General features: G+C 56.5%; 1 protein-coding gene across 4 annotated transcripts; it reads right to left on the reverse strand.

The window, feature by feature from the left end:
* Positions 1-156: 156 nt before the first annotated feature.
* Positions 157-20,430, reverse strand: FUZ (fuzzy planar cell polarity protein). Of its 4 annotated transcripts, none has more exons than XR_012930309.1 (11): positions 17,519-20,430; positions 15,581-15,668; positions 13,140-13,208; positions 12,485-12,589; positions 10,912-11,109; positions 10,297-10,392; positions 9,779-9,832; positions 7,213-7,289; positions 5,703-5,813; positions 2,150-3,620; positions 157-2,112 (listed from the first exon to the last, which is right to left on the reverse strand). XR_012930309.1 is itself a non-coding variant. In XM_076054251.1 (11 exons), the coding sequence occupies exons 1-10, from the start codon at positions 20,344-20,346 to the stop codon at positions 3,332-3,334; spliced, it is 3,915 nt and encodes a 1,304-aa protein (XP_075910366.1). In that variant the 5' UTR covers positions 20,347-20,430; the 3' UTR covers positions 157-3,231; positions 3,296-3,331. The 4 variants fall into 4 exon arrangements, 3 of the variants coding, with proteins under 3 accessions (XP_075910366.1, XP_075910365.1, XP_075910367.1); XM_076054251.1 differs by having other exon boundaries at positions 157-3,231; positions 3,296-3,620; XM_076054250.1 differs by having other exon boundaries at positions 157-3,620.
* Between the last annotated feature and the right edge of the window lie 1,684 nt (positions 20,431-22,114).

Raw genomic sequence — 22,114 nt, forward strand, 5'->3', positions numbered from 1 at the left:
CTGCAGCTTTAGTAAGACGATCAATATTTTCAAGTTAATTTCATGCAAAATTTCAGCTATCCAACGCCTTCTTTTTAATGTTTCCTACCTACAACATCAGAGTGCAGCGCCACATTAAATACGCAACACATTAAATACGCAACACAATGACAATAGTTGAAAGTGATTTGAACCATGTTTTATTTTCAAAATGGATACATGGTTTGGGGGGGGGGGGCAGAGCTTTGTGACGTCATATTGGAGGAGGGGGGGGGTCTGACTTTTTGTGACGCCGTGTGACGAGGGGGGAGGGGGGGTAAATAATCGGCCAAAATCGCGTGACGTCATTTATGAAACGGCCCCAAACTATAAAACGAACGAAACAAAACATTAATTTTTTGTACTTCACCGGATTGAGGCCCCGCCGCCGAGGCGACTACGTAGCTCGTTTTCAGCAACGATAGCTCAAACCAAGCGGTGGGCTCGTCATCATCGCCACGCGGACAACTTCACAGCCGTCGCCAAACACTCTGAACTCCGAATGAGGAGGGGCAATGCCGGAGGGCCCTGAGAAAAAATCCTCGCGACCACGGTCAGAGAGACACGGAGAACACGCAGACTTCAAATATACAGCAGCAGGCATCGTCGGGGTCGGGATCGAATGCACGTCCTCCTGTGTACCAGGCGAGGTAGTCAACATCTCCTAGCCACCGTGATAGACGACGATGAGAGAGAGAGACGCACAGCAAACTCACAAATACACAGCAGGCATCGTCGGGGTCGGGATCGAACGCACGTCCTCCTGTGTACCAGGCGAGGTAGTCAACATCTCCTAGCCACCGTGATGACGACGATGAGAGAGAGACGCACAGCAAACTCACAAATACACAGCAGGCATCGTCGGGGTCGGGATCGAACGCACGACTTCCTGTAATACCAGGCGAGATAGTTAACATCTCCTAGCCACCGTGATAGACGACGATGAGAGAGAGACGCACAGCAAACTCACAAATACACAGCAGGCATCGTCAGGGTCGGGGTTCGAACCCACGAACCTTCCTGTGCACCAGGCGAGGTAGTCAACATCTCCTAGCCACCGTGACTCGGGGTAGCAGCGCCGTGCGTGACCGACTCGCAAGGTGGAACAAGTGGAGGATGCGTGTTGCGCTCACCGACTCAGCGGACACAAAGCGGGACGTTGCAAGTCCCGCTACGGGGCCGGGGGCCGGGGGCCGGTGACGGGAATAGCGAGCGTCGTGAACAGCGCCGTTCCGCTCCGCGCTCTCCCGGTCTCCGAAGGCTCCTCTCTTTTTGTGTTCCTCGCCGCCCCCCGCCCCCCCCGCCCCCCCCCCCCCGCCCCTCCCCTCGTACAACACCCTCGCCGTTTCAAGGAGTTTCCTGTAGGTCCCTCGACGGGAGCGCTCGAGGCGGGCGGGGGCAGACTTGCGGTGGCCGCTTTCCACGCAACGCCCGTGTGGGTCTCCGCCCCGCCCACGAATCGCCGTTCTCTCGGTAAAATCCGCGCTCGTTACCAAAAGGCGTCTCTCGAGCATCGTGGTCGTCGTCGGCGGCGGCGGCATTACGATTGTTACGGTGACGACGGCACGTTCCGGTGTCCTACAGCAGCATGGTGAGGCCTGTAGGGTGGTGCAGTCTGGTGTCCTACAGCAGCTTGGTGAGGCCTGTAGGGTGGTGCAGTCTGGTGCCCTACAGTAGTGCCTGTAGGGTGGTGCTGTCTGGTGTCCTACAGCAGTGCCTGTAGGGTGGTGCAGTCTGGTGTCCTACAGCAGCTTGTTGAGGCCTGTAGGGTGGTGCAGTCTGGTGTCCTACAGCAGCTTTGGTGAGCGCCTGTAGGGTGGTGCAGTCTGGTGCCCTACAGCAGCGCCTGTAGGGTGGTGCAGTCTGGTGTCCTACATCAGCATGGTGAGGCCTGTAGGGTGGTGCTGTCTGGTGTCCTACAGCAGCTTGTTGAGCGCCTGTAGGGTGGTGCTGTCTGGTGTCCTACAGCAGCGCCTGTAGGGTGGTGCAGTCTGGTGCCCTACAGCAGCGCCTGTAGGGTGGTGCAGTCTGGTGCCCTACAGCAGCGCCTGTAGGGTGGTGCTGTCTGGTGCCCTACAGCAGCTTGGTGAGCGCCTGTAGGGTGGTGCAGTCTGGTGCCCTACAGCAGCACCCGTAGGGTGGTGCAGTCTGGTGTCCTACAGCAGCATGGTGAGGCCTGTAGGGTGGTGCAGTCTGGTGTCCTACAGCAGCTTGGTGAGCGCCTGTAGGGTGGTGGTGTCTGGTGCCCTACAGCAGTGCCTGTAGGGTGGTGCAGTCTGGTACCCTACAGCAGCGCCTGTAGGGTGGTGCTGTCTGGTGTCCTACAGCAGCTTGGTGAGCGCCTGTAGGGTGGTGCTGTCTGGTGTCCTACAGCAGCTTGGTGAGGCATGTAGGGTGGTGCAGTCTGGTGTCCTACAGCAGCTTGGTGAGCGCCTGTAGGGTGGTGCAGTCTGGTGTCCTACAGCAGCATGGTGAGGCCTGTAGGGTGGTGCTGTCTGGTGTCCTACATCAGCATGGTGAGGCCTGTAGGGTGGTGCAGTCTGGTGCCCTACAGCAGCTTGGTGAGCGCCTGTAGGGTGGTGCAGTCTGGTGCCCTACAGCAGCTTGGTGAGCGCCTGTAGGGTGGTGCTGTCTGGTGTCCTACAGCAGCGCCTGTAGGGTGGTGCAGTCTGGTGCCCTACAGCAGCGCCTGTAGGGTGGTGCAGTCTGGTGCCCTACAGCAGCTTGGTGAGCGCCTGTAGGGTGGTGCTGTCTGGTGTCCTACAGCAGCTTGGTGAGCGCCTGTAGGGTGGTGCAGTCTGGTGCCCTACAGCAGCTTAGTGAGCGCCTGTAGGGTGGTACAGTCTGGTGAGCGCCTGTAGGGTGGTGCTGTCTGGTGTCCTACAGCAGCTTGGTGAGCGCCTGTAGGGTGGTGCAGTCTGGTGTCCTACAGCAGCTTGGTGAGCGCCTGTAGGGTGGTACAGTCTGGTGAGCGCCTGTAGGGTGGTGCTGTCTGGTGTCCTACAGCAGCTTGGTGAGCGCCTGTAGGGTGGTGCAGTCTGGTGTCCTACAGCAGCATGGTGAGGCCTGTAGGGTGGTGCAGTCTGGTGAGCGCCTGTAGGGTGGTGCAGTCTGGTGAGCGCCTGTAGGGTGGTGCAGTCTGGTGAGCGCCTGTAGGGTGGTGCAGTCTGGTGTCCTACAGCAGCTTGGTGAGCGCCTGTAGGGTGGTGCAGTCTGGTGCCCTACAGCAGCTTGGTGAGCGCCTGTAGGGTGGTGCTGTCTGGTGTCCTACAGCAACTTGGTGAGCGCCTGTAGGGTGGTGCTGTCTGGTGTCCTACAGCAGCTTGGTGAGCGCCTGTAGGGTGGTGCAGTCTGGTGTCCTACAGCAGCTTGGTGAGCGCCTGTAGGGTGGTGCTGTCTGGTGTCCTACAGCAGCTTGGTGAGCGCCTGTAGGGTGGCGCGGCTGATGGGCCGGAGCGCCAGTGTGGGCACGTCGTCGCCGAGCAGCAGGAAGAGCTGGCGCGGCGGCGCCTGCAGCCCGTAGCACCGGTGCCCGTCGGCACTCACGTAGCACTCGGTGGCGCTGTGGGCAAAGCCCCGCTGGAAGTCCTCCACCAGGGGGACTAGCGGGTGGGCACAGTGGTGCGGGCAGAGAGAGAGAGAGAGGGGTGGTGGGCACGGTGTGAGGGGTGGTGGCGGTGGTGGTAGTGATAGTAATGGTGATGGCGGTAGTAGTGGCGGTGATGGTGGTGGTGATAGTGGTAGTAATGGTGATAGTAGTGGTGGTGATGGTGGTGATAGTGGTAGTAATGGTGGTGGTGGTAGTAGTGGTGGTGATGGTGGTGATAGTGGTAGTAATGGTGGTGGTGGTAGTAGTGGTGGTGATGGTGGTGATAGTGGTAGTAATGGTGGTGGTGGTAGTAGTGGCGGTGATGGTGGTGATAGTGGTAGTAATGGTGGTGGTAGTAGTGGTGGTGATGGTGGTGATAGTGGTAGTAATCTTGGTGGTGATGTTGGTAGTAGTGGTGGTAGCGGTGATGGTGGTAGTAGTGGTGAAGGTGGTAGTGGTGGTAGTAATGGTGGTGGTGATGGTAATGGTGGCGGTGATGGTGGTAATGGGGATGATAATGGTGATGATGGTAGTAGTGGTGGTGATGGTGGTGATAGTGGTAGTAGTGGTGGTGATGGTGGTGATAGTGGTAGTAGTGGTGGTGATGGTGGTGATAGTGGTAGTAATGGTGGTGGTGGTAGTAGTGGTGGTGATGGTGGTGATAGTGGTAGTAATGGTGGTGGTGGTGGTAGTAGTGGTGGTGATGGTGGTGATAGTGGTAGTAATGGTGGTGGTGGTAGTAGTGGTGGTGATGGTGGTGATAGTGGTAGTAATCTTGGTGGTGATGTTGGTAGTAGTGGTGGCAGTGGTGATGGTGGTAGTAATGGTGAAGGTGGTAGTGGTGGTAGTAATGGTGGTGGTGATGGTGGTAATGGTGGTGGTGATGGTGGTAATGGTGGTGGTGATGGTGATGGTGGTAGTAGTGGTGGTGATGGTGGTGATAGTGGTAGTAATCTTGGTGGTGATGTTGGTAGTAGTGGTGGTAGTGGTGATGGTGGTAGTAGTGGTGAAGGTGGTAGTGGTGGTAGTAATGGTGGTGATGGTGGTAATGGTGGCGGTGATGGTGGTAATGGTGATCATGGTGATGGTGGTAGTAGTGGTGGTGATGGTGGTGATAGTGGTAGTAATCTTGGTGGTGATGGTGGTAGTGGTGGTAATAGTGATGGTGGTAGTTGTAGTGGTGGTAGTAATGGTGGTGGTGATGGTCATGGACCTCCCCTAGGTCAACTCGGCCTCAAATGAGTACTTGGTGTGGTGCATGAAAACATCGCCACTGGGGAGACAAAGGCGGCCGGGCGTGGTGCTGGTCATCCACCCCCTCGTGTGCCGTGCCGGCCTTTATAGGTGCTCGCTAACAGCACTTTCCCCAACAGTCTGTTCAGGCTATACGGGGATCTTTCCCTTTGGTAGAGGTGGTGGTGATGATTGTGTAGGTGATGGTGGTAGTGGTGGTGGTAGTGGTGGTGGTAGTGGTGGTGGTGATGGTGGTGGTGGTGATGGTGGTGGTGATGGTGGTGATGGTGGTAGTGGTGTTGATGGTGGTAGTGGTGGTGGTGATGTTGGTAGTGGTCTTGATGGTGGTAGTGGTGGTGGTGATGATGATGGTGGTGGTGATGGTGGTAGTGGTGGTAATGGTGGTGGTGATGGTGGTGATGATGGTGGTGGTGATGGTGGTAGTGGTGGTAATGGTGGTGGTGATGGTGGTGGTGATGGTGGTGATGATGATGGTGGTAGTGGTGGTAATGGCGGTGGTGATGATGGTGGTGGTGGTGTTGGTGGTAATGGCGGCGGTGGTGGTGATGGCGGCGGTGGTGGTGATGATGGTGGTGTTGGTGGTAATGGCGGCGGTGGTGATGATGGTGGTGGTGTTGGTAATGGTGGTGGTGGTAATGGCGGTGGTGGTGATGATGGTGGTGGTGGTAGTGGTGGTAATGGTGGTGGTAATGGTGCTGGTGATGGTGGTAATGGCGGCGGCGATGATGGTGGTGTTTGTGGTAATGGCGGTGGTGGCGATGATGGTGACGGCGGTAGTGGTGGTTGTGATGATGACGGTGGCGGCGGTGAGCGTGTGCCCACGAGGCTCGCCGCACCGTACCGGCTTCGCTGCCCGTGACGCGCGTGGCGCCCTGGGAGAAGTAGTTGGTGACGGCCAGCCTGTAGAACGCCTTCAGAATGCTCCTGCGGCGCTCCATCGGAATCCTTCTCCCTGCGCGTCACAACAAGACGGCGCCTTCACCCACACCCATTCACACGCGCACCCATTCACACGCGCACCCATTCACACGCGCACCCATTCACACGCGCACCCGTTCACACGCGCACCCATTCACACGCGCACCCATTCACACGCGTACTCATTCACACGCGTACTCATTCACACGCGCACCCATTCACACGCGCACCCATTCACACGCGCACCCATTCACACGCGCACCCATTCACACGCGCACCCGTTCACACGCGCACTCATTCACACGCGTACTCATTCACACGCGCACCCATTCACACGCGCACCCATTCACACGCGCACCCGTTCACACGCGCACCCGTTCACACGCGCACCCGTTCACACGCGCACCCATTCACACGCGCACCCATTCACACGCGCACCCATTCACACGCGCACCCATTCACACGCGCACCCATTCACACGCGCACCCATTCACACCCGCACCCATTCACACGCGCACCCATTCACACGCGCACCCATTCACACGCGCACCCATTCACACGCGCACCCATTCACACGCGCACTCATTCACCCCCGCACTCATTCACACACCGATCCACCCCTGCACTCATTCACCCCTGCACTCATTCACACACCCATCCACCCTCGCACTCATTCACACACCCATCCACCCCTACACTCATTCACACACCCATCCACCCCTACACTCATTCACACACTCATTCACCCCCGCACTCATCACCCCTACACTCATTCACACACCCATCCACCCCCGCACTCATTCACACACCCATCCACCCCTACACTCATTCACACACCCATCCACCCCTACACTCATTCACACACTCATTCACCCCCGCACTCATTCACCCCTACACTCATTCACACACCCATCCACCCCTACACTCATTCACACACCCATCCACCCCTACACTCATCCACCCCCGCACTCATTCACCCCCGCACTCATTCACCCCTACACTCATTCACACACTCATTCACCCCCGCACTCATTCACCCCTACACTCATTCACACACCCACCCACCCCTACACTCATTCACACACCGATCCACCCCTGCACTCATTCACCCCCGCACTCATTCACACACCCATCCACCCCTACACTCATTCACACACCCATCCACCCCTACACTCATTCACACACCCATCCACCCCTACACTCATTCACACACTCATTCACCCCCGCACTCATTCACCCCTACACTCATTCACACACCCACCCACCCCTACACTCATTCACACACCCATCCACCCCTACACTCATTCACACACCCATCCACCCCCGCACTCATTCACACACCCATCCACCCCTACACTCATTCACACACTCATTCACCCCCGCACTCATTCACCCCAGCACTCATTCACACACCCATCCACCCCCGCACTCACCGACCCCACCGTCCTCTGCCACTTGCGGCTGCACCGTGAAGAGGCTGCGCTTCAGCTCCGTGTTCACGAGGAGGAGCCTTGGGGGGGGGGATAGGGGGGGCACCGTGGCGGGGCACAAGAAGGGGACGGAGGGGGGGGGCACAGCAGTCATCAAACACCGGCATGCTGGGGGGGTTTTTCTTCTCCCGGTTCTCCGGGCTCCTCGTGAGGCTGCTGGCAAACACCGCGTCAGCCCGGCGGGGGGTGAAGGGCATGGGGGGTGTGGGAGGGGGGGGGTGAAGGGCATGGGGGGTGTGGGAGGGGGGGGTGAAGGGCATGGGAGGTGTGGGAGGGGGGGGGGTGAAGGGCATGGGAGGTGTGGGAGGGGGGGGGTGAAGGGCATGGGGGGTCGTGGGGGGTGCGGGGGGTGGTGAAGGGCATGGGGAGTGTGGGAGGGAGGGGGGTGAAGGGCATGGGAGTTCGTGAGGGGGGGTGAAGGGCATGGGGGTGTGGGGGGTGTGGGGGGTGTGTGGGGGGTGTGGGGGGTGTGGGGGGGGTGTGGGGGGTGTGGGGGGTGTGTGGGGGGTGTGGGGTGTGTGGGGTGTGTGTGGGGTGTGTGTGGGGTGTGTGGGGGGTGTGTGTGGTGTGTGGGGGGTGTGTGGGGGGTGTGGGGTGTGTGGGGGGTGTGTGGGGGGTGTGTGGGGTGTGTGGGGTGTGTGGGGTGTGTGGGGTGTGTGGGGTGTGTGTGGGGTGTGTGTGGGGTGTGTGGGGGGTGTGTGTGGTGTGTGTGTGGGGTGTGTGTGTGGGGTGTGGGGGGTGTGTGTGGGGTGTGTGTGGTGTGTGTGTGGGGTGTGGGGTGTGTGGGGTGTGTGTGGGGTGTGTGGGGGGTGTGTGTGGTGTGTGTGTGGGGTGTGTGTGTGGGGTGTGGGGGGTGTGTGTGGGGTGTGTGTGGTGTGTGTGTGGGGTGTGGGGGGTGTGTGTGTGGGGTGTGGGGGGTGTGTGTGTGGGGTGTGGGGGGTGTGTGTGTGGGGTGTGGGGGGTGTGTGGGGTGTGGGGGGTGTGTGGGGGGTGTGGGGTGTGTGTGGTGTGTGTGTGGGGTGTGTGTGTGGGGTGTGTGTGTGGGGTGTGGGGGGTGTGTGTGGGGTGTGTGTGGTGTGTGTGTGGGGTGTGGGGGGTGTGTGTGTGGGGTGTGGGGGGTGTGTGTGTGGGGTGTGGGGGGTGTGTGGGGTGTGGGGGGTGTGTGGGAGGTGTGTGTGGGGTGTGGGGGGTGTGTGGGGTGTGGGGGGTGTGTGGGGGGTGTGGGGTGTGTGTGGTGTGTGTGTGGGGTGTGTGTGGGGTGTGTGGGGGGTGTGTGGGGTGTGTGTGGGGTGTGTGTGGGGTGTGTGGGGGGTGTGTGTGGTGTGTGTGTGGGGTGTGTGTGTGGGGTGTGGGGGGTGTGTGTGGGGTGTGTGTGGTGTGTGTGTGGGGTGTGGGGGGTGTGTGTGTGGGGTGTGGGGGGTGTGTGTGTGGGGTGTGGGGGGTGTGTGTGTGGGGTGTGGGGGGTGTGTGGGGTGTGGGGGGTGTGTGGGGGGTGTGGGGTGTGTGTGGTGTGTGTGTGGGGTGTGTGTGTGGGGTGTGTGTGTGGGGTGTGGGGGGTGTGTGTGGGGTGTGTGTGTGGGGTGTGTGTGGTGTGTGTGTGGGGTGTGGGGGGTGTGTGTGTGGGGTGTGGGGGGTGTGTGTGTGGGGTGTGGGGGGTGTGTGGGGTGTGGGGGGTGTGTGGGAGGTGTGTGTGGGGTGTGGGGGGTGTGTGGGGTGTGGGGGGTGTGTGGGGGGTGTGGGGTGTGTGTGGTGTGTGTGTGGGGTGTGTGTGTGGGGTGTGGGGGGTGTGGGGGGTGTGTGTGTGGGGTGTGGGGGGTGTGTGGGGTGTGGGGGGTGTGTGGGAGGTGTGTGTGGGGTGTGGGGGGTGTGTGGGGTGTGGGGGGTGTGTGGGGGGTGTGGGGTGTGTGTGGTGTGTGTGTGGGGTGTGTGTGGTGTGTGTGTGGGGTGTGGGGGGTGTGTGTGTGGGGTGTGGGGGGTGTGTGGGGTGTGGGGGGTGTGTGGGGGGTGTGGGGTGTGTGTGGTGTGTGTGTGGTGTGTGTGTGGTGTGTGTGTGGTGTGTGTGTGGTGTGTGTGTGGGGTGTGTGTGGTGTGTGTGGTGTGTGTGGGGTGTGTGGGGTGTGTGTGGGGTGTGTGGGGGGTGTGTGGGGTGTGGGGGGTGTGTGGGGGGTGTGTGGGGTGTGTGTGGGGTGTGTGTGGTGTGTGGGGTGTGTGTGGTGTGTGTGGGGTGTGGGGTGTGTGTGGTGTGTGTGTGGTGTGTGTGTGGTGTGTGTGTGGTGTGTGTGTGGGGTGTGTGTGGGGTGTGTGTGGTGTGTGGGGTGTGTGTGGTGTGTGTGGGGTGTGGGGTGTGTGTGGTGTGTGTGTGGTGTGTGTGTGGTGTGTGTGTGGTGTGTGTGTGGGGTGTGTGTGGGGTGTGTGTGGGGTGTGTGTGGGGTGTGTGGGGTGGTTGTGTCCACCCCAGGATTGCGCCGTGCAGCGGTGTGGTGGAGTGGAACGCGTGAGGTGCCAGCACCACGCAGGTCCTCAGCGGCTCCAGCACCGGCCGCCAGAAGCGCTCCACCAGTTGCTGGGGATCGAGAGCGAGGGGCGGACGGTCAATACAGAACCACAACACACCGCACCACACCACACTCCACCACACTCCACCACACCGCACCACACCACACAACACTCCACCACACTCCACCACACCGCACCGTACAATACTACACCGCACCGTACTCCACCACACTCCACCACACCGCACCGTACAACACCACTCCGCACCGTACTCCACCACCTCCAAACCCACCCACCCCCGCCCCCCGCGCGCCCCTGGATGAGCACGTGTCTGGCTACGTAGCACGGTGTGTAAGAAGTCCAGCGTGCGTGCTTCCACGCGTGCGCCTGGGCCCCCTGCGTGCCCGTGGTGGTGCACCGCTAGCTGCGCAGGTGGCCGTGCACCCTCGCCGCACCCTCCCTTCCTCGGGGAGGGGGGCGGGGGGGAAGGGGGGGGGCGGGGTGGGGGTCAAACTCCCCGAGGCCTCTCACCTTGCTCTGGATGTCCTGCAGCGTGGGCTGGGGCCCACAGAGGACGCACAGCTCCAGGCCCGGCAGCAGGCGGAACGTGAGCAGGCGGTGAGGGACCTGGGGGGGGCAGGGGGGGGGCAGGGGGCGACACGCAAGGGGTCAGCAAGGGGTCGGGGTCGTGCAGTGTGGGGTCAGAAGCGGACACTGCCGGTGGGGGTGGCGGTGGGGGTGGCGGCGGTGGTGGGGGTGGCAGTGGGGGTGGCGGTGGGGGTGGTGGTGTGGGTGGTGGTGTGGGTGGCGGTGGGGGTGGCGGTGGGGGTGGCGGTGGGGGTGGCGGTGGGGGTGGCGGTGGCGGTGTGTGTGGCGATGTGGATGGTGGTGTGGGTGGCGGTGTTGGTGGCGGTGGGGTTGGGGGTGGTGGTGTGGGTGGCGATGTGGATGGTGGTGTGGGTGGCGGTGTGGGTGGCGGTGGGGTTGGGGGTGGTGGTGTGGGTGGCGATGTGGATGGTGGTGTGGGTGGCGGTGTTGGTGGCGGTGGGGTTGGGAGTGGTGGTGTGGGTGGCGATGTGGATGGTGGTGTGGGTGGCGGTGTTGGTGGCGGTGGGGTTGGCGGTGTGGGTGGCGGTGGGGGCTCACGGTGGGGCTGCCGTGGGGCAGGTAGACTGGCACGTCGCGCGACGAAGCGGGGGGCAGGGCGCTCACGAGGCGCCCCAACAGCTCCCCCTCCTGGGGCGCCAGCTGCCACCAGCGCTCCGTGGCGACGCACACGCGGCCCCGTGCCAGCAGGCAGCCAAACGCGCTGTCCACGCCCGCCGTGAACGCCTCCAGGCACTCCTACACACACGGCACGAACACACGGAGCATGCCACACCACACACAGCACACACACAGCACACACAGCACACACACAGCACACACACACCACACGCAGCACACACACAGCACACACAGCACACACACAGCACACACACACCACACGCAGCACACACACAGCACACACACACCACACACAGCACACACACAGCACACACAGCACACACACAGCACACACACACCACACGCAGCACACACACAGCACACACAGCACACACACAGCACACGCACAGCACACACACAGCACACACACAGAGCACACACAGCACACACACAGAGCACACACAGAACACACACAGAACACACACGCAGCACACACACACAGCGCACACAGCACACACACAGCACACACACAGCACACACACAGCACACACACAGAGCACACACACAGCACACACACAGAGCACACACGGAGCACGCCACACCACACGCAGCAGACGCACAGCACACATACACAGCATGCCGCGACACACGCAGCACACACACACACAGTACACCACGCCACACGCAGCACAAGCGCAGCACACACACACACAGCACGCCACAGCACATGCTGCACACGCACACACAGTACGCCACGCAGCACACACACACACACACAGCACACACACACACACAGCACACACACACACACAGCACGCCACAGCACATGCTGCACACGCACACACAGTACGCCACGCAGCACACACACACACACAGCACACACACACACACAGCACACACACACACACAGCACACACACACACAGCACACACAGTACGCCACGCAGCACACACACACACACAGCACACACACACACACAGCACACACAGTACGCCACGCAGCACACACACACACAGCACACACACACAGCACACACGCAGCACACGCAGCACACAGCAGACAAACGCCCACAGCACACCACATGCAGCGCCACGCATTGCACACAGCGCACGCGGCACACGCCGACAATTCAGACTACTGGGGTTACACGGCGCAGGGGTGGGACACGGGTGGAGCGTGCGGAGCGAGCGGTGTGCGTGCAATGGAGCGGGTGGAGCGTGTGGAGCGAGCGGTGCGGGTGGAGCGTGCGGAGAGAGCGGTGCGGGTGGAGCGTGCGGAGAGAGCGGTGTGCGTGCAATGGAGCAGGTGGAGCGTGTGGAGCGAGCGGTGCGGGTGGAGCGTGCGGAGAGAGCGGTGCGGGCATGGTGGAGCGTGTGGAGCGAGCGGTGCGGCTGGAGCGGGTGGAGCGTGCGGAGAGAGCGGTGCAGGCACGGTGGAGCGTGTGGAGCGTGTGGAGCGTGTGGAGCGTGCGGTGCGGGTGGTGCGGCTGGAGCGGGCGCGGTGTCCCACGGACCCGCAGGATGTCGTTGTCGGGGCACAGCAGGCAGTCCGGGCTCCCCGTGAGTTCGACGGCGAGCTCCGACGTGCCCAGCAGGCTGTCCACCAGCTGGTAGCACGCCTGTAGCACGCACAGCGGTGGTGGGCAAACCCCAGCCTCGTCCCCGCACGCTCCACCAAAATCACTCGCTCCACCAAAACCACTCGCTCCACCAAAACCACTCGCTCCACCATCACCACTCGCTCCCCCACCACCACCACCCGCTCCACCACCACCACCACCACCCGCTTCACCACCCACCATCCCGCTCCACCACCACCATCACCACCCGTTCCACCACCACCACCCGCTCCACCACCACCACCCGCTCCACCCCAACCCGCTCCACCCCCCTCCCGCTACCAGTTCCCCTCGTCGCTTCCCCGCTCGCCCTTTCCGTCGCCATCAACATCATCATCAACAATATCACCACCGTTACTATCATCAGCATTGTCACCTTCATCAACACCATCAACATCACATCCTCCTCCATCATTAACAGCATCAACGTCACCATCACCTCCCACCATCATTAATATCATCCAGATCATCATCAATACTATCAACATCATCAACATCACCATCATTACTATCGACATCATCAACGACATCGCCATCCCCGGCGTCTCACCTTGAGGTCCCTCTTCAGCCGCTCCACGTTCCTGATGTTCACCAGCTCATCCAGGCCGATCATCAGCACCTGGAGGCCGTGGACCCATTCCGACGAAGAGTCAAAGAGCCCCGTAGCTCATCGGATTCCTCCAAACGACGACTCTCGTTTCGAGATCGTTACCGCCAGAGGGAGCGGAACTCGAAGCCGTTCCCGATTTACGGACGTGCCAAAACGCGGGCCGACGACTTGGCAACACCCTGCTCGCTTCGCGTGGACCTCACACCCCCACACCCCCACACCCCCCCCCCCCCCCCCCCCCCACCGCTAAAGGTTACGCCGCTTCCGGCGGCGCCGGCAAGTGAGATGTCTGGCCCAGGCCCGTGGACTATCTGGGGCGGTTGGGGCGGGAGTTGGACTGCCATGGCGCGGGGCCTTTCCCCACCGGCGATCGCTTCTGCGAACTTTAAATGTTCCCGCCGATGAACAAAAATCCCAGGCCCCCGTGGAGCCCCCTTGCCCTGCTCGCCTTCAAAAATCCTGAGGATGCGAGGGAGGGGGCTAGATGCGGGTGACGAATGCCTGTAGACAAATCCGCCTAGAGAAATTTTACTAAACCATGAAACCATATTTTTTTATGTTACCAGGCAAAGCCCCACTGAGCTACGTAGCAGCTCTTTTTCAGAAGCCCTGACCTGGCTATCTATCACAAATGATAGCTCAACGAAGTTGGCTTATCATCATCATCATCATCAAGCGGAAATTTACAGCAGCAGCAGCAACCAAACACCCCTAAACGCGTCACGTCAATTCTAAATGTGGAGGGGAAAAACCGGAGGACTCGGAGGAAAAAATCCACGTGACCGCTGGGAGAGAGAGAGACACGCAAACTCCAAATATACAGCAGGGGTCAGGGTCGGGATCGAACTCACAACTTTCTGTATACCAGGCGAGGTAGTTAACATCTCATAGCCACCGTGGTGATGATGAGAGAGAGAGAAGCAAACTCCAAATATACAGCAGGGGTCAGGGTCGGGATCGAACTCATAACTTTCTGTATACCAGGCGAGGTAGTTAACATCTCATAGCCACCGTGGTGATGATAAGAGAGAGAGAGAAGCAAACTCCAAATATACAGCAGGGGTCAGGGTCGGGATCGAACTCACAACTTTCTGTATACCAGGCGAGGTAGTTAACATCTCATAGCCACCGTGGTGATGATGAGCGAGAGACACCGCAAACTGCAAATATACAGCAGCAGGTGTCAGGGTCGGGATGGAACCCACGACCTTCTGCCTACCAGGCGAGGTAGTTAACATCTCCTAGCCACCGTGATTATGAGCGAGAGACACCGCATACTGCAAATACACAGCAGGCATCGTCGGGGTCGGGATCGAATCCATGATCCTCCTGTACACATCTCACAGCCACCGTGCCTCCGAAATTGGCAACGGAGGAAGGCGATTTGGGCGGACGGGCATGGCCCCTGTACAATGGGGTGCCACACTGGCAAGATGTTAACTACCTCGCGTGGTATGCAGGAGGTCATGGGTTCCATCCTGACCCTGACGCCTGCTGGATATATTTGAAATTCACGGTGTCTCTCTCTCATCATCATCACGGTGGCTGGGAGATGTTAACCACCTCGCCTGGTGTACAGGAGGTTGTGGGTTTGATCCCGACCCTGACGCCTGCTGCTGTATATTTGGAGTTTGCGGTGTGTCTCTCTCTCTCTCCCCGTGGTCGCGTGGATTTCTCTCCGGGTCCTCCGCTTTTTCCCCTCCACATTTAGAATCGACGCCGACCACTCGTTTTGAGAGAAAGTTGGCTGCCGTAAATTTCCTACGCGACGACACGGCCAAACTTCGTTGAGCGCCCATCATTTGCCACGGCCAGGTCGCTTCTGAAAAAGACCTACTACGGAGCTCGGCGGTGCCTTACATGGTATCAATATAATTTTTAAAAAATAGTATAATTTATACCCAAATACCGCCCTCCCCACCCACCCATCCACCCACATCCCCCAGATATCCATAAGAGGTTTTTTTCGGGGTTAGATCGCGTAAATATGTAACTGTTGTGTCGTTAAAACCCGCCACCACCCGACACGGCCAACCAGCGAGGGGTTGCCACGTAAACAGAACGTGGCCAATTCGTGACAACCCACGACGGCTGGGTGGTGGCGGGTCTTAACGACACATTCATACATCTACGCGATCCAACCCGCGGAAAAAAAGACTTATTACGGATGATATTGGTCGCGGAAGCCTCCCCCTTACTGCACGTTAAACTCATCCCCCAGATAGCCTGAACGTAGGATTGTGCGGCCGGTGGTGGGTGGGTGGGTGGGGGGGGGGGGGGGGTGGGTGGGTGGGTGGGTGGGTGGGTGGGTGGGTGGGTGAAGCGGCCGATGTGAACGCGACGGCGAGTGCACGTCTGGCGGGCCGCCGGCGCTCGCTTACCAGCGCGCCGAAAACGTTCTCCAGCAGGCGGTGCAGGAAGGCCTCTCCGCCGCGCTCTCCGCCCGTCGTCACCAGGATCAGGGTGACGCTGCCGGAAACATTTGTGTTTGCTTCGCCGAAGAACGGTGGGGAGGCTGACGCCGTTCGTCGTGGCCATCACGGCGACGACGATTGTCGACCGACGCCGGTTTGAGGGGGGGGGCGGGGGGGGGGGGCGGGGGGGGGAGGGAAATAACGCGCGGGTGCTCTTTTGGTTCTTTCGGTAAAGTGACGTAGATTTGAAGCTTTCGTGAGTGCTAGGATCCATACTCTTTGGTTCTATTGGGTAAAGTCACGTAGGTGAAAATAAAATAACAAAAAAATCACGACGTTTCGGCCACAACACAAGCGGCCTTCATCAGGTGAAGGGACGAGACTGTCTGGAGGACAGCGCTGGAGTGAAAAAGGCACGCTCAGATCGCGACCTTTAAGCTGTGTGAGAAGAAACAAAGCGCCTTGACAAAGGAATTAGCATTGAATTTAGCATTGAAATGGCTCAGTGATTAGCTTGTGACTGGTCACAGAAATGGCTATGTTAAAGTTAAAGCATACACATCCGCAGAGGCACCCCTTGACAAAGGAATTAGCATAGAATTTAGCATTGACATAGCTAGAATTTAGCATTGAAATAGCTAAGTTTTTAGCTATTTCAATGCTAAGTTTTTAGCTATTTCAATGCTAAATTCTATGCTAATTCCTTTGTCAAGGGGTGCCTCTGCGGATGTGTATGCTTTAACTTTAACATAGCTAAGTTTTTAGCTATTTCAATGCTAAATTCTACGCTAATTCCTTTGTCAAGGCGCTTTGTTTCTTCTCACACGGCTTAAAGGTCGCGATCTGAGCGTGGCTTTTTCACTCCAGCGCTGTCCTCCAGACAGTCTCGTCCCTTCACCTGATGAAGGCCGCTTGTGTTGTCGCCGAAACCTCGTGATTTTTTTGTTATTTTATTTTCACCTTACGTGACTTTACCCAATAGAACCAAAGAGTAAAGTGACGTAGGTCGAAACGTAACAAAAAATAATAAATCGCGACGCTTTGAACGCAACACAATAGCCGTCGTCAACGGGCGGGGAAAAAAAATTAATCCAGCAGTGCAACCGCTGGACCAGCGAGAGAGCTGTTACAACAAGGGGGGTTATTTACGTGGCGATGGGCGGGCGGGCGGGCGGGCAAGCAAGCCGTGGTCTGAGCTGGAAAGGAATTCCATCCCCGGACGCAAGCACGTCAGTTGTGTTAATGGGAGACATTAGGGAGAAAGAGAGAGAGAGAGAGATTAGGGAGAGAGATTAGCATGAAATGAGCTTCCGTCGCCGCATAAGAGTATCCCCTCCCCCCGCACATGCGCACAGCAGCGGCGTTAATGGGAGATCGGCGCTATGTTGATGGGAGAGATTAGGCAGGGAGATTAGGGGGGGAACTGGCAAGTTAATGTCACGTCTGTGTGTAACACAAGCTGCTGCGGCGCCGCCGACTGCACCGTGAGGGGCGAGAGCGTCCACGCAGCCGGAACCCATCGGTACATCGAGGCTTAGGGAGCAGAGGTGGCCATGTCAGTGAGACCCCGGCCCGTTAATGCAGAGGCACCCAACAGGGCAATGCGACTCAGAGAGTCGGAGATAACAGCCCAACGGCAGGGAAAGAATGGAAGCGCCGCAGCAGGTCGGGACTCTGCTCGGTGCTTTCTTTTTTTTTATCCGCCCGAGGACGACCGCTTGTGTTGCGATGGAAACGTTGTGATTTTTTAAAAATTTTTATGTCTCATTTTATTTTTCTACCTACGCGACTTTCATCGAAAGAAACGAAAAGGGTTTGGGATTCCCGCAGCCGCGAAAGCTCCAAGTGGAGGTGTGACGCGCGGGTGTCGGTCGGCCTCCGTGCGGTGACCCAGCCGGCCCTCACCTATCGTGGAAGACCCTCCAGGTGAGCGTGCCGTCGTCGAGGGCGGTGCTGGACAGCAGCGCTCCCTGGTTGCTGCCGAACATGTGAACGCCGTTGAGGGAGCCGATCACCGAGAAAGGGAGCTGCGGTGGAGGAGAGCGCAGGCGATGAGCGTCGCGGTCGCGCGGGCGATGATGGTGGTGATGTCGATGGCGGTGACGGTGATCGCAAGTGATGATGTTGATGGTAATCATGGTCGTGTTGATGATAAAAGTGATGATGGTGATGTAGATGATTGTGATGATGTAAGTGATGATGGTGATGTCAGTGATGATGTTGATGGTGATATTCATGATGTTGATGTAAGTGATGATGTTGGTGGTAATGTTGATGATGTTGATGGTGATGATGTTGATGGTAATGTTGATTATGGTGATGATGTTGATGGTAATCATGATCATGTTGATGATAAAAGTGATGATGGTGATGTAGATGATTGTGATGATGTAAGTGATGATGTTGATGGTGATGTCAGTGATGATGTTGATGGTGATATTCATGATGTTGATGTAAGTGATGATGTTGGTGATGATGTTGGTGGTAATGTTGATGATGGTGATGATGTTGATGGTAATCATGGTCATGTTGATGATGATAAAAGTGATGATGGTGATGTAGATGATTGTGATGATGTTGATGTAAGTGATGATGTTGATGGTGATGTCAGTGATGATGTTGATGGTGATATTCATGATGTTGATGTAAGTGATGATGTTGGTGGTAATGTTGATGATGTTGATGGTGATGATGTTGATGGTAATGTTGATTATGGTGATGATGTTGATGGTAATCATGGTCATGTTGATGATAAAAGTGATGATGGTGATGTAGATGATTGTGATGATGTAAGTGATGATGTTGATGGTGATGTCAGTGATGTTGATGGTGATATTCATGATGTTGATGTAAGTGATGATGTTGGTGATAATGTTGCTGGTAATGTTGATGATGGTGATGATGTTGATGGTAATCATGGTCATGTTGATGATGATAAAAGTGATGATGGTGATGTAGATGATTGTGATGATGTAAATGATGATGTTGATGGTGATGTCAGTGATGATGTTGATGGTGATATTCATGATGTTGATGTAAGTGATGATGTTGGTGATGATGTTGGTGGTAATGTTGATGATGGTGATGATGTTGATGGTAATCATGGTCATGTTGATGATGATGATGATAAAAGTAATGATGGTGATGTAGATGATTGTGATGATGTTGATGTAAGTGATGATGTTGATGGTGATGTCAGTGATGATGTTGATGGTGATATTCATGATGTTGATGTAAGTGATGATGTTGGTGATATTGGTGGTAATGTTGATGATGTTGATGATGATGGTGATGATGTTGATGGTAATGTTGATTATGGTGATGATGTTGATGGTAATCATGGTCATGTTGATGATGATGATAAAAGTGATGATGGTGATGTAGATGATTGTGATGATGTTGATGTAAGTGATGATGTTGATGGTGATGTCAGTGATGATGTTTATGGTGATGATGTTGGTGGTAATGTTGATGATGTTGATGATGATGGTAATGATGTTGATGGTAATGTTGATTATGGTGATGTTGATGGTGATGTTGATGATGGTGATGATGTTGTTGATGTTGATGATGGTGATGTTGACGATGTTGATGGTGATGTTGACGATGTTGATGTTGACGATGTTGATGATGGTGATGATGTTGATGCTGATGATGTTGATGGTGATATTGATGGTGTTGATGGTGCTGTTGATGGTAGTAATGTTGATGATTTTGACGATGTTGATGGTGATGTTGATGATGGTGTTAATGGTGATGTTGACTATGTTGATGGTGATGTTGATGGTAGTAATGTTGACGATTTTGACGATTTTGACGATGTTGATGGTGATGTTGATGATGATAAAAGTGATGATGGTGATGTAGATGATTGTGATGATGTTGATGTAAGTGATGATGTTGATGGTGATATTGATGATGGTGATGATGTTGATGATGGTGTTGATGGTGCTGTTGACGATGTTGATGGTGATGATGGTGATGTTGATGGTAGTAATGTTGACGATGTTGACGATGTTGATGGTGATGTTGATGAACGTGATGATGGTGATGATGTTGGTGGTAATGTTGATGATGGTGATGTTGATGCTGTTGATGGTGATGTTGATGATAGTGATGTTGACGATGATGATGTTGACGATGTTGATGGTGATGATGTTGACGATGGTGATGATGTTGTTGATGTTAATGATGGTGATGTTGACGATGTTGATGTTGACGATGTTGATGATGGTGATGATGTTGATGCTGTTGATGGTGATGATGTTGATGTAAGTGATGATGTTGATGGTGATATTGATGATGGTGATGATGTTGTTGATGATGGTGTTGATGGTGCTGTTGATGGTAGTAATGTTGACGATTTTGACGATGTTGATGGTGATGTTGATGATGGTGTTAATGGTGATGTTGACGATGTTCATGGTGATGTTGATGGTAGTAATGTTGACGATGTTTACGATGTTGATGATGATGAAAGTGATGATGGTGATGATGTTGGTGGTGGTAATGTTGATGATGGTGATGTTGATGCTGTTGATGGTGATGTTGATGATAGTGATGTTGACGATGTTGATGTTGTTGATGGTTATGACGGTGATGATGTTGACGATGTTGATGTTGACGATGTCGATGGTGATGATGTTGACCATGGTGATGATGTTGATGACGGTGATGTTGTTGATGGTAGTAATGTTGATGATGTTGTTGATGTTGATGATGGTGATGATCATGTTGTTGATGACGATGTTGATGTTGTTGATGATGTTGTTGATGTTGTTGTTGATGACGATGTTGATGACGATGTTGTTGTTGACGATGTTGACGAGTCACCGCGTGGCGGCGCGCTCAGCGGCGTCGCCATGGCAACCGCCCCGCGCTCGCCCCAACTTCAACACAAACCTCACGGCTAAAACAAAACACCGCTCACCGGCTCAACAACAACAACAAACAACAACACACTCCTAGCAGCAACAACAACAAGAACCAATAATAACAAACAACACCAAACGAGAGCGCAGGCTGTGGTGATGATGATGGATGATGATCAAGAGCGAGGCGAAGGCTTCAAAACACCGGACCAGGCCTCAGCTCTCTCTCTCGCCTCTCTTTCTCGTGAGTTCACGAGCTAATTAACGAATACAATCAACGCGAGCTAATTAACGAATACAATCAACGCGAACTAATTAAAGAATACAATCAACGCGAATTAATTAACGAATACAATCAACAGCCCCCCCCCCATGCAAATTTCCACACACAGAGACACACACACAGAGACACACACACACACACAGACACACACAGAGACACACACACACAGACACACATTCAGACACACACAGACACACACACAGACACACACAGACACACACAGACACACAGCGTGAGACACACACACAGAGACACACACACACAGACACACAGACACACACAGAGACACAGCGTGAGACACAGCGTGAGACACACAGAGACACACACAGAGACACGGCGTGAGACACACACAGAGACACACACAGACACACACAGAGACACACACAGAGACACGGCGTGAGACACACACACAGAGAGACACACACAGAGACACACACACAGAGAAACACACAGAGAGACACGGCGTGAGACACACACACAGAGACACACAGAGAGACACACACAGAGACACGGCGTGAGACACACACACAGAGACACACACACACAGACACGGCGTGAGACACACACACAGAGACACGGCGTGAGACACACGGCGTGAGACACACACACAGAGACACGGCGTGAGACACACACACAGAGACACGGCGTGAGACACACGGCGTGAGACACACACACAGAGACACGGCGTGAGACACACACACAGAGACACGGCGTGAGACACACGGCGTGAGACACACACAGAGACACGGCGTGAGACACACGGCGTGAGACACACACACAGAGACACGGCGTGAGACACACACAGAGACACGGCGTGAGACACACGGCGTGAGACACACACACAGAGACACGGCGTGAGACACACAGAGACACACACACAGACACACGGCGTGAGACACACACACAGAGACACGAGACACCTGCTTCACGTGTCCCTGGGTCCGAGTGAACAGAGGGACACCTCCGCTGGCCGTGAGACACAGCAGCAGATGCTGGGCGGCCATGGCCACCGCGGCGTCCGTCGCGAGTCGGGGGGACCCTGAGAGCGCCACCCAGCGGCCTCGACCCCGCAGGCCCGGACACCTCCCCCCACCCACTACCCCCCCACCTTGGTGGGTGGGGGTGGTGGTGGGGGTGGTGGTGGGGGTGGTGGTGAGGGTAGTGGGTGGGGGTGGTGGTGGTGGTAGTGGGTGGAGTGGGGGTAGTGGGTGGGGTGGGGGTAGTGGGTGGGGTGGGGGTAGTGGGTGGGGGTAGTGGGTGGGGGTAGTGGGTGGGGTGGTGGTGGGTGTGGTGGAAGTCGGTGGGGGTAGTGGGTGGGGTGGGGGTAGTGGGTGGGGTGGTGGTGGG

This window comes from Petromyzon marinus, chromosome 65, assembly GCF_048934315.1.
Source record: "Petromyzon marinus isolate PM22_M1 ecotype Great Lakes invasive population chromosome 65, UKy_Petmar_22M1.pri1.0, whole genome shotgun sequence".
In the NCBI taxonomy this organism is placed as follows: domain Eukaryota; kingdom Metazoa; phylum Chordata; class Hyperoartia; order Petromyzontiformes; family Petromyzontidae; genus Petromyzon; species Petromyzon marinus.

Excerpts from the sequence above, each read along its gene's own strand:
- FUZ (XM_076054251.1), bottom strand. The coding sequence starts at position 20,346 with ATGATCATCACCATCATCAACATCAACAACATCATCAACATTACTACC. Across the intron at positions 12,590-13,139 it reads GGCTGAAGAGGGACCTCAAG|GCGTGCTACCAGCTGGTGGA; the intron begins GTGAGACGCCGG and ends TGCGTGCTACAG. Across the intron at positions 9,833-10,296 it reads TGCAGGACATCCAGAGCAAG|CAACTGGTGGAGCGCTTCTG; the intron begins GTGAGAGGCCTC and ends CTCGATCCCCAG.